Raw genomic sequence first — 12,009 nt, 5'->3', positions numbered from 1 at the left:
CAACGTACTCTTACCATTGCTGTTCCAGTGCCTGGTACTCCAGGCAACTGTTGCCAGGAGCTTCCTTCAGCAGGGCCTCGGGTGCATCCCTGCTCCAGCCTGGCTCCTCCGGCGCCCACCCTTCTCCAGAAGCGCCTGGTAGACAGACCCAGCGCCAGCAGCATCCTTGGCTCCCTCTAAGCGCTTTCTGCCACTGCCAGGAAGACCGTCTTTCCACCGCTTCCCGGTGCCCTTTCGGCAAGCCTTGGGGTCCTCCAAGTGCTGCCTTCCGCTAGTCCATGGGCTTCCAGCAGGCCTGACTGGCTAACAGTGCTTCCTAAAGCATGTCAGGGCCTTCCCAGGACCTTGTGGCGCTCCTCAGAGGCTCCTCTGAGCTCCTGGTGTGCCTACGCCTACAAAGTGCTGCACTCCCAGGGTTCCTCGGAGAGCCTGACGATGCTCTCCCAGCCCTGGTCCCCGAGGGCCCTTCTCTGCACCCAAGGTCTCCCATGGTGCGCCAGGGTCTTCCAAGCAAGCAAGCACCTGCGCACACTTCTGTTGCCCCTCAGCAGTGCTGAGGGATAGGGCACGAACCAAGGAGTGTTGGGCAGCATTCCCGGAGCGGGAGAGCCGACGTGTGCAGCAGGCAGAGTGCAGCGGGCTCACCGCTCTTGGGCTGTGAGCAAGGCAGAAGCAAAAGAAGAGGGGAGCCATGCTGCAGCAAGGCAAGCGGCGGGCTGGGGAGCTATCACCTCTATCACCTGCAGGCAAACAACCACCCTGCTGCAGGGGACACAGCAAAGGAGCCTGGCAGCCCAAGTCACCCCACGTGTGCTCCTGTGTCACTTTGAGCACTGGCGGGGGTGGGGGGAAGGAGGCTTCCTACTAAAGACAGCTACAATTCATGATGCTGGCCCAATTGACAGGAGCACTTTGAGCAGGGTTCGTGTCACCCCCAGTATCCTACAGGCAGGTCCCCAATGTGCTATAAAAAGCAGGGAAGTTGGGGCGAGCCGAATCATCAGCACAAACTGCTAGGAAACAAAAAGGCACTGCATTTTTTAATACATCTCATGTTCAAGTTAGTTAATAAAAAATGCTCAACACGTTTGCTCGGGATAGTGGCGCGGGCAGCTCTGCCACAGCCTTGAGGAGGCATGGCACCACACCGTGGCTGAGAGGACAAGCAAGACCAGGAAGGATCTGTTTGCCCATGGATCCCAGGACCCCTGCAGGACAACTCACAGCCACAGGTGCTGCCCACCTCTTACTCGCACTGCCCCCAGCACCATGGGCCCCCACCCTTTTGGGCAGTATCCTGCCTTGTTCCCCCACCCCAGGACCTCCATGTCCACCAGCAAACCTTGGCCTTGTCCACCTCCAAACCACAGTCCTCTTGGCCCCTCAGTCACTATCATCGCTGTCGCTTCCCGTCGCTGTTTCTGCTGGGGCCTCCTGCTCCTCTCGTAGGTCTGCAAAGAAGTCCTCTCCGCTGCCTGTGGCTTTACTGCTCAGGGCCTTCAGCGGGCCACCCCGCTTCTTCTTCTTCCGGTATTCGTCCACCACCATGGAGCCCAGGGAGGAGATGTCCCAGAACTTCACCTTCTGGTCATGGGCACAGCTGGCCAGGAGCTGCCCGTCTGGGGCCACAGCCAACTGCTCAATGGGCTCCCCCGTGTGCTGCCCAACGCACCCCAGGACCCGGTTGGGCAAGATGTTCACCGCCCTAGGGACAAGGTGAATGGGGACATCACAGTGAGGACCTTTCTAAGAGACAGAGCCCCAGGAAAACTGCGAGCCCACCTCTCCAGCTCAGATGTGATCCCTCCAGTGCCAGCAGAAACTTTGCCCTCCTTCACCGGGTCTAACCTCGTTCCCCACCCTCCCCAGGGCCTTCCCCCCATCGCATCCCGTGCCCTCAGCGCTCTGACCTGATGACTCCGTCAAGGGACCCTGTGCACACAATGCTCTCCGTGATGGGGACCATGCAGTCAACTGACTCGGCCCTCAGAGCAAAGCGGTCGCTGGTGGCCCCAAAGCCATCCCAGTTGAAGAGGTAGATGGTTCCTTCGCTAGAGCCACAAGCCACTTTCTTTCCTCTCTAGGCAGGAAGGGGTAGAGCAAGGCAGAGGCAAAACAAGAGACCTAGAGCATGGCAAAGAAACTACCAGACTGTACATCTGCTACGCAACAGGGCCCAGCACCTACCTTCAGCAGCACGACAGATGTCAGGTCCCCATTCTGTGGCTCAGAGAGCAGCTCAAAGCGACGCCTCTTAACGTTGAAGACTCCCATGGTGCCGTCACCACTGTGAGAGACGGAATGGCCCTGTGGCACAAGGACACGGGGTGCAGCCACCCGTGTCCCCTGCCACGATGGGCACGGGGCCTGATCCAGGTGCCACCAAGCCCTGCAGTACCTGGCGGTGAGCAGGATCTTCCCGTTCCCATCCACGGCCATGGCGCTGATATACTCCTCATGCTGCCGGGCCTCCAGGATGGCCTCCCCCTTGCGCAGGTCCCACACCTTGAGCTCTCCGCCGTCGTCACCCGTGGCGAGGAGGTGGTGATCGATGGGCAGCACGCAGTTGAGGGCCGCGCTGCGCAGGGTGGGCGCCGGTGTCAGTTGGCGTCCCTGGGGGGCCCGGGCGGGTCCGTGCCCGTCCCCAGCGAGGCACGTACCTGTGGGCCTTGGCGATGCGCGTCTCCAGCCGCCCGTCCTCCACCGTCAGGATGTGGATGGCCTTGTCCTTGGACACCGTGAGGAGCCCTGCGGCCACCGGTCAGCGCGGACCCCGCCACAGCCCGACCCCGTCCCCGTCCCCGTCCCCGTGCACTCACTCTGCCCGTCGGGGGAGAAGGCGACGTCCCGGCACGACTTGAGGTGGTGTCCCGAGGACCAGAGCTGGCGGGTGTCCCCCGGCACGCAGGAGTAGCAGTACCTGCGGGCAGCGGGTGAGGCGACCGAGGCGGCGCCGGCGGCGAGGCCGGTCCCGGTGCGCGCCCACTCACAGGTACACGTCGCCGTCCACGTCCCCCGCCGCCAGCAGGGCCCGCGCCGGGTGCAGGGCGATGGCGTTGGCCGCCGCCTCCAGGCAGATGTCCTCGGGCGTGTCGCGGAGCCGCGGGCCCGCGGGGGGCTCCTTGGGGGGGGGAGCGGCGCGGTGAGGGCGGGCCCCGCGGACACCCCCCCCCTCCCCGCTCCCCGCTCCCCGCCCGGCCCGGCCCGGCCGCCCCCCCTCTCACCTCCTCCTCCGCCGCCGCCGCCATGCCGCTGCGGGCGCCCGGTGCGCGTGCTCCGCGCCTCATCTGCATAGCCCCGCCCCCCTCCGGCTACACGACGCGAAGCCCCTCCCCGTTCGCCTGCCCCCGCCCCTCATTTGCATATCCGCGGCTCATTTGCATGGCCCCGCCCCCCAGCGCCCGGCCCAGGCGCGCGGCGCGGTTGGAGCCCCGGCAACGCTGAACGCGGGTTTATTGAGGTGCGAGGGGGGCCCCGCCGCGGAAGGGGCCGAACTACGACGGGGTGGGGGTAACGGCGGGGGCCGGCCCGGGCGGCGGCACCCCGCGGGCTCTGGGAGGCGGCATCCAGCAGGCTGGGGCTCCGGGAGGTGAAGGACGAGAAGCAGGCAGGCAGCTGGGGGCGTCAGTACTTGGGCCTTTTCACCTCAACCCTGGAAAGAGACAGGCAGGCGCGGGGGTGGGCTGGGATGCAGGGCACGCAGCTCAACCCCATCCGGGGCTCAGCACCAAGGTCCGGTTCCAGCCCAAGGGCGCCCAGCGGGATGGCACAGGACTGCCTGGTGATGAAGAGCCCAAAGCAAGTCCTCACCTCCCAGGTCTGCTCAGCACCCGCGTGGCTCAGGGGAGAGGTGCCCCGCAAGCCCTGCTGAGCTGAGCAGCGCAGGAGCACACTGCAGGGGCTGAATGTTCTCCCTTAGCCGTCCAGCCCCACCGCCAAGAGCTTGGCGGAGACACCTCTGCACCCTGCAGCCCCAGGGAGAGGTGGCAGAAGACAACCAGGCCCCAGCACGGCCCCGCTGCCAAGCCAACAGCAGAGGTAACTTTACTAACCCATCGGCCTCCAGCTTCTTCCTCTTCTCGATGATCTGCAGAGAAAACACAAGTTCCTGTTACCCTTCAGGAAAGCTGGCTGCCCGTAACTGCTCCTTGTCTCCACAAGGGCAAAGCAATCACAGGGACAAAGCCTCTCAGCCTGCAACGGAAGGGTTGGAGGGTGCAAGATACACCCAGTGAGAGCTGTAGCCAGAGCTGAGGTGAGGTAAAGTTGTCCACAAGCTGCCTGAAGGCTGGAGAGGCTTGGCCTGTTCTCCCCCTTTGCTCCATTTTGGCCATGAAGGATGAGCATCTGTTCTCACCTTTCCCTAGCCTATCCCACACTACTGGGAGTGCTCATGGCCTGCTCACCCTGCCATGACAACCTCCTCCTGGGGCTCCCAGCTCTGCTTCTTAGAAAACAGTGAGCCTCAAGACATGCTTTGTCCCCTCCAAGTCCATTTGGATGACTCAGGGCTGCTGACTTTGGAAACATCCATCTGCTGCACAGTCCTGAGCAAAGAGCCCAGGGATTGGAACTGCTCCCAGGGTAACAACTGCAAACTGAGAACACGCAGCTCCAGATAGCTCTCTGGTCCTGGAGCTTCAACTTTTGGTAGATGTAAGTAGACAGGTTGCTACTCTGGCAAGGAGCAGACCCAGCCTTTTGAGAAAGTCAGACCTGCTGCACATGCACAACAGCAGTGCCTGGCTGCAAAGGCATGGAGTGGGCCAAAGAGAGGTGCCTAGGACAGCAAGTGCAGGGCTACGTGGAAGCTCTCCTAACCCAGGGATGTGCTGGCAGTTCACAGCCTGAACAAGCAACACCCCAGCACCAGACACTCACTGCACTGATCTTCTTCCACTGCCGGTCCAGCTCTGCCTTGTCATTTGTCTCCTTGAAACGACGGGTTTTACGTCCCTCAGACATCTTGATCCCGTACTGGAAGGCTGCCCTGGAGAAGGAATGAGACAGCTCAGTGCTTGGTGTGGATCCGTGCCCTGGTGGTGGAATGGAAACGTCTGTTCCAGTCACAAGCCTGTACTCGACAGAGCTGGCTTGTCACGCTGGAAACAGTGGCTGGACAGGCATCCTCACAAGCAATACTAAAAGGAAAGAAGCCACCATGCCCCAGATCCACAGCTCCTCCTCCCGCCCACTCACAAGGGGTTGCTCTTCTTGATTTAAGCCCCCCCCCCCCCAACCCGAGTTTGGCAGCCACTGCCATCCCCACCCAGAATCCTTCCTCAGCTGGATCTACCCCTTCACAAGTGCTCACTCACTTGGGCAGAGCCTCCTTGTTGTTCATGTATTCGCTGTACTCCTCCTGGGTATCGAAGTCCCAGCGGCCCAGAGGCCCTTTCTTGTTACCCTGCAGGAAAACAAAACAGAACAGAGAACACTCAGAACAACTCCTTAGTTGACACCGACCACGACTTCTCATGCACCTCATACGCCCAGGCAAGATCTCAAGCTCCCATCAGCCCCAGTTCAACACACTTGTGCACCCGGTCTGGACTTGGCTCTGAGATCTCCCTCCCTGGGAAGCCCCAAACAGGACACTCTGTGGAAAATGGAGTTGAGACAGAGTAGCATACACCACCACGATGTCTTGGTCATGTCTGCCCCCTGGGACAGCAGCTTGGCAAGCCGCGAACCACATCCGACACCCAGCTCCAAGGCATTCAACCCCACTGCACAAGCCTGCAAGAAGTGGGATCGTCTAGGTCTGCAGCGATACCTACTTCACTGGCTGACCCTAAAAAGCTCATAGCAGCATACCTGATCCATTTTGCTGTAGTCCACCTCTTCATCGCTGTCCACAGCCATGTCATCCATTCTGTGTAAAAGCAAAGCAAGGAAAGTGCTCAGAGTGCACGTCTGGGACACTGCCCAGGACCTTGATGCCTGAACCACTGAGAAGTTCCTCCAACTGCAAGCCCCAGAGGTGAGCTGAAATGCTGAATGACTGCTTTGTGGCCAGAGCTCAATGACCACATGAATTACAGGGAACCCAGTGGGCTCAGCCACCTCTGCTTTCCCCTGGCACTGAGGGGCATCAGATTCCAGGGAGCCATTTATAGCAGAGACCAGGAAAGAAAAGGCCAGGTCTGCCAGACCCAAGGACTCCAGGAACATTTCACCAAGAAGTTGCACAGCCTGGCAAGGCTCCCCAGATAAGAAAAGGAAGGATCCTCCTTCCAGCAAGGATCAGTGAGGCCGATGAGTAGACAGAACAGTGGCCCCTTGGTGCACCCTGCTCCCAACCCACAGCTTCTTGCTGCTTCCTTACGTAGCAGGGTAGCACTCAGCATAGCTGTTCGACATGCCAAAGAAGTCTCCCAGCTGTTTCTTGTCTTCCGGCTTCTTCAATGTGACACCAGTAAAGGAAAGCAACACCATGTAGCCTTACAGCTAAGGGCTGAGCACAGCCAGGCAAGAAGCTATCTCCCCCATACACCCAAGCTGGCACCTGCCCCAGCACGACTGAATCGGAGGCTGCAGATCTTGTATTTGGTGTACAATGAGCAACAAGGTTCGAGTGCCGTTTCTCTGCTACAGGAGAAAGAGCCCTCCCACAGAGTAAGGAAGAATAGTCCCACAGCCACACTCAGGCAAGGCTGGCCTGCAGAGGAAGCCCAGCACTGCAGTCAGACAGGATGGCACAGACAGTAAAGGATATGACTCTGTTCCTTCCCAGCCAGCAGCTCCAGCAAACTTCTCATTGATGGACTTGATGAGCTCCTTGGCCGAGCCAGGTCCTGGGACAGAGAGAGCAGCAGAGTTTTGGTGGAGGAACAGCTCACCTTAATACATCTGGGGCTGGACAGAGCCCTCTTCTGCATGCAGCCACTCAGGGCAGTCAGGGGTGGCCTGCTGCAGGGTACATGGAACGGACGGTGCTGGGACGGGGTAGCAGGCTGGAGACAGGCTGCACACGAGGTAGGAGAGGAGGAAGCAGGAGAGCACCTAGGAGCAGCGAACTCCAGTCTGAGCACAGGCAGGGGCAACTCATGAAGGCTGATCCTAGGAGAGCCTGAATCCTCCTCAGCTTACAGCCAGCGTAAGGTCATTTGAGCAGGTCTGCTGCTAGGGAAGAATCTGCACACACACTCAACCAGGGCTGGCCTGCAGCAGGCTGTAGGCACAAGACTTCACCCCCATACCCATCCCTCACAGCAGGCAATTCCCTCTGTTGCAGCAGTCTCTGGGAGAATCGAGCTCAAGAAGACCAGCGAGGCAAGCGGCTGTTCAGCAGCCTGCAGCCCCATACGGCCTCACTGAAATGTCCAGTCTCATTCAAGCGTCCACGCCACTTGACTCACCTTTGTCAATATCCGTGGGCTGCAAAGAAGAGGGAGAGAGACCATGTCACCTGGGAGGGCTGAAATCAGGCAAGTGACAGAGCTGTGCGACTTGCAGCTTCACTTTAAGACTGTTTGGAGCAAACATACGTGCACAGAGCTGAACCATAAAAGCTACCAGCTTGTGACAGTCTTGCCTTACTTGCTGAAGGAGAGGACAAGCACCCAGCCACCCACCAGCCCCTGGCTGGAGAGAGCTAAACATGAGCTGAGCGTAGGCACATCTGGGAACATAACCACACCAACCCCAAAGCTGCACTCACCACGCACTCACCTCATCATCAGCCTTGGGCTTCTCAAAGTAGCTGTGTCTCTTCTTTTCCTCCTCACGATCACGCTCCCGGTCCCTGTCCCGGTCCCTATCCCGGTCCCTGTCACGCTCCCGGTCCCTGTCACGCTCTCTCTCACGATATCTCTCCCGTTCCTTATCCCGTGGCATCTTTGCAGTGGAGGGCACATAATCCCCAATGTCTTCAAAGATACTAGAAGTGGAAAAGAGCCCGCATTTACACGTTGTGCAAGAGAAGCCAACACTGCCTCCCTTTGAAATGAAGCCTAGTAAAGGAGCACGTGTCACCAACACGGCCACAGAGCTAAGGATGCCCTCTAGTACTGGCTTCTACATCTGTCAGATGTATCACTGTATTTCTGCTCTCTTCTGCTGCCTGGACTTCCTTCTTATTGATCAGGACAACAGAGAACCTTTGCCTGTCTCAAGTCTGAAATAAAAACCAGAACTTGCCTCCAGCCTTGGCCACCTTGTCCTAAAAATAGCTCAAACAGCAGGTCCAAAGAGGCAGCCTGCTCCAGAGGCACTAAGCCAAGCCCTCTCTGAACACAGTCAGCCAAAAACACATTCCTTAGGACAGACAGCTTTGACCCCACAGCCTGTGGGAACAGGGGGGCACTTACTTCATATCAGCTTCAGGGGGTTTCTTCTCATCCAGCTTCCCTGCAAGGACACAACAGCAGTGAGATGCACATCACTCCACACCCAGCCCACACTCGTTCCCAGTCCCCAAGTCCACCTTCCAAGCCCAAACAGCAGCAGGCCTGGAGGATGTCCTCCCAGCTTCCTCTTAGGCCACCGCATTGTCTCATTCCCTCGGCAAGCCACCAAGTCCCACCCCGACCGAGAACATTTCCCCAAGGAACTGGTCCTTAACCAGGAAGAACAGAGCAGCAAGAGCCACCCCTGCAGCTGTAGTTTCTCAGCATCCAGCCTGCTGTGATCCCGCCTGTCACAGCCTGCCTTCAGGATGCAGTGCTTGGGGAACCATAGGAGATCACCGTCCTCCAGGTCCCCTGCCTCAGGGTGTAGGGAACGCAGCAAACCAAAATGCATCTCATTCTCTTGGGACAGGCTTCAAGCAGGCTTCAAGCTTCTGAGCCTCTCCACTTAGCTCCCTTCAGCACCCACCTTTGTCTTTCTTCTTGAGCTTCTTGTTACGGGTCCCTTGCCTGAGATAGGAGAGGATCTGTGTTAGCTTGCTGATGACAATGTCATTTGTTGTTAGCGTAGTTTGCGCCTGAAAGAGAAACGCCCAAGGAATTGGCGGACTCTTTAAAGGGGGAACCCCTCCTGGCAAGACTTGCACTGGCTGATCCAAACCAGTGCTGTCAGGGTACCTCCATGGTGGGGCAGTCAGCCTTGCTCCGGATCAGCGTGGTTGGGATATCAGTGTCAGCATACTCATCGTCCAGATCTACCACGTAGGCCATCCGCCCTGGCAGGAACAGCTCATTCCGCTCGTAGGCTTTGTTCTTGAACAGAATGCGGTAGATGTTGCGACCTGGAGGGGAAGGAAATGCAAGGGGGAGATGCTCTTAAGAAAGCAATGGACAAGACCGTAGAGAAGCACACACAGCTGATCAAAAACATCAGAATCGCCTCCTAAGAAAGGCACTCCAGACCTCAAATTCAGAACTGCTACGCTCCAGATGCCCCCCTTCAATGACTTCAGTATTTCTCCCACATTCATGACACAACACAAATAACGTGGGGAACAGCCACATGCAGTCTTACCTAAGCGGGTCTTAAACTCAATTTTGTTCTCAGGATCTTCATCTTTTCTGAAAAGGAGCAAAAAAAGAAACAAAAGTAAGCTAAGTGTATGCCTCCTCTGCATCTTCCTGTCTGCGAGGTGGCTGCACTCAGGAGTGCAAAATCCTCAGCTACTCACTTAGTTTCTTTCTGGGGCTTCTCCATCATTTCCTCCTCTTCCTTCTCTTTGCTGGCAATCTCAGCCCGCACCTGGCCACAAAGTAAATTCACACATTACAAACCAATCCACGCCACTGCTGCCCAACAAAACCAGCGAGGCCTCTCCCATCAGCTCCCCAGACTTATATAAATCTTTCCCTGAAAGGAAAATGCATTCCAGGAACACACTGACAACGCTGAATCATTTCTAAGTTGAGACTAGCACCCTCTCCCCGCCACCCAGCAGCACGGTGCTATCCTTGCTCACCTTCTGCAACAGCGCAAAGTCCAGACCCTTCACCAAGTGAGTGTGTTCCATGTCACCACCCAAGAACTTGGACTCCTGGATCAGCTGTCTCCTCTTCTCTGCAGCAGATTTATCCCTGTACAACAAGAATTGAGACTGTTATGAGATGACCACTCTGGAGCAGACTGGCAAGAGAAGGATGTGCCACAAGCTCACATACGCCTCTGCAGTGGGCCCCACAGCCCTGTAGTTGGCAGTTGTGCTGATCAGCTCTGTCTCCTCATAGTCCTTGTTCACACCATCTCTTCTCTCCTTGGCTCGGTCCCTGTACTTCTCAGCCAGCTCTCTTTCGCGTTCTATTTCCTGCTGGCGCAGCTTTGCGTAATAGCTGGGGTTAGAGAAACAGCTCATGGTTAGAGTGACACGTTCACATTTGATGTGCTGCTCAGGCAACAGCCACTAAAGCCCAACGCATGCCTGTTCCACTCCCTACCCCTTCCCCAAAAACATACTAAAGCACTGTGGGACACAACATGCCTCAAGAACACCAGACAAGAAGAAGCTGTTGTACCGAGGCTTAACAATGAGCTCAGCCTTCCCTTCCAAAAGGAAAACGTCTTAGATCCTAAAGGACCCAGTCGCTAGTGCGGATGTCCTAGCACTCTTCTGCCCCGCTAGACACCAAAGGAGCCTCTCCCACCTCTTCTGGAGGCAAAGCTTCAACCCCACCCTGCCGCTGCCACTCCACTTCTGTTCCACAAGCTGTAACAGTCACTCAGCCTGACCTCACCGCACACTGCTTGGCTCCAAAGCCCCAGAATAATCCAGGCTGCTAAGGGTCCTCTTTGGTAGCCCAAAAGCTCAACAGCTGCTTCCGTGAGAAGGATATAACATCAAAAGACAGGTTCTGACGCATCACTTTCAACATTTACCTTTTCTTCTTCCTTCTGCGAGCAGCTGGATCTTCATCTTCATTGTACTCCCGGGGCATCCTGGAACAGAGTGAGAAACCACACATACAATCTGCACAGCTGGACAAACACAGGCAGCTTGTCAGAACAGTTACTCAGACATAGCCGGACACCACGATACCCAAAGACGGGAACAGTACAGTCCAATTTCTCCCTAATTCCACTCTTCCAGTAGATAGAGGAGGGCAAAGCATAGGTTTGCACAGAAGAACCTAATCTGCTTCTTAAAACCTGCATGAAGCGTCCTAACAACCAGACAAGATTCACTCTGTTATTTACAACAGTCCCGACCCACTCGTTTCTCCAGTTAACCCCAATAACATACGTGTACAGCCTACACGGACCCCAGCACAAACCAAGGTGGAGGTCTGCTCTTCAGGCCCCATCTGTATGCTTATTAGCATAGGCCTTTAAGTTCTCCCCCTCGTACTCTGCAGTGGAGTAAGTCAGATGGGAGCAGAACCCCAGAGGGAAGAAGGCCGTGCTTTGCCCCACGGTTCTGTGAAGCACGCTCTACTCACTCATGGTGGCGAGATTTGGATGGCGGCGCCGACGTTGGCGCAGCCCGCGGGGTCATGAGAAGCTTCCGAAAGTCTTCATTGGTCAGCTTGGACCTGCAAGGAACAGCGAGAACAACAACTGCCCCCCTCCCAGCGAGCTGCAGCGGCCCGAGCGCTTCTGAGGAGCCGCGGCGCCAGGTTCAGGGCCCCGCGGGGCGCTCCCGGCCTCCGGCTGCAAGAGGCGGCCTCAGAGCCCCGGGGTCCGCAGCCCCGGGATAACCCCCCCCCCCCCTCCCAGCCCACGGCCGCCAGCCCCGCGCAGCGCTCACTGGTGGAAGGAGTGCGAGTCGTCCACGTCGTGCCCGTCGGGGGCCAGCGGGTTGGAGAACGGCTCACCTGCGGGGCGACGGGGAGGGCGGCGCTCAGACACCCCGCAGCGCCGGCAGGCCCCGCGCCGCCGCCACCACCTCCACCTCCACCTCCACAGCACGGGCCCGGCTCGGGCGGGCACCGGGCGGGCACCGGGCGGGCACGGCGCTGTCACGGCGCTGTCACGGCGCTGCCCCCCGCCCCCCCGCCGCCCCCCGGCCCTCACCGTCGCGCTCCGGCATCTCGGCTGCGCTCCGCTCCCCTCAGCAGCTGCGCAGGAAGTGCCGCAAGCTCCCGTCGCTCCCCGGCCCGCCCCCCC

General features: G+C 58.2%; 2 protein-coding genes across 2 annotated transcripts; both read right to left on the bottom strand.

The window, feature by feature from the left end:
* Positions 1–1,014: 1,014 nt before the first annotated feature.
* Positions 1,015–3,303, bottom strand: WDR55 (WD repeat domain 55). Its single transcript, XM_035559667.2, has 8 exons — positions 3,225–3,303; positions 2,991–3,121; positions 2,820–2,920; positions 2,661–2,748; positions 2,399–2,578; positions 2,188–2,287; positions 1,911–2,080; positions 1,015–1,705 (listed from the first exon to the last, which is right to left on the bottom strand). Exons 1-8 carry the CDS (start codon positions 3,291–3,293, stop codon positions 1,384–1,386), a joined length of 1,161 nt encoding a protein of 386 aa, XP_035415560.2. The 5' UTR covers positions 3,294–3,303; the 3' UTR covers positions 1,015–1,383.
* Positions 3,304–3,436: 133 nt separating this feature from the next.
* Positions 3,437–12,006, bottom strand: IK (IK cytokine). Its single transcript, XM_050713597.1, has 20 exons — positions 11,917–12,006; positions 11,651–11,717; positions 11,343–11,435; positions 10,783–10,842; positions 10,071–10,238; positions 9,872–9,986; positions 9,584–9,654; positions 9,427–9,473; positions 9,030–9,193; positions 8,821–8,929; positions 8,313–8,352; positions 7,675–7,882; positions 7,362–7,380; positions 6,720–6,797; positions 6,329–6,410; positions 5,818–5,875; positions 5,319–5,407; positions 4,882–4,990; positions 4,053–4,087; positions 3,437–3,652 (listed from the first exon to the last, which is right to left on the bottom strand). The coding sequence occupies exons 1-20, from the start codon at positions 11,930–11,932 to the stop codon at positions 3,625–3,627; spliced, it is 1,656 nt and encodes a 551-aa protein (XP_050569554.1). The 5' UTR covers positions 11,933–12,006; the 3' UTR covers positions 3,437–3,624.
* Positions 12,007–12,009: the final 3 nt, after the last annotated feature.

Source organism: Cygnus atratus, chromosome 14, assembly GCF_013377495.2.
Source record: "Cygnus atratus isolate AKBS03 ecotype Queensland, Australia chromosome 14, CAtr_DNAZoo_HiC_assembly, whole genome shotgun sequence".
Classification (NCBI taxonomy): domain Eukaryota; kingdom Metazoa; phylum Chordata; class Aves; order Anseriformes; family Anatidae; genus Cygnus; species Cygnus atratus.
Note: the sequence above shows the minus strand (reverse complement) of the source record. Positions and strands in the feature narration are given on the sequence as shown.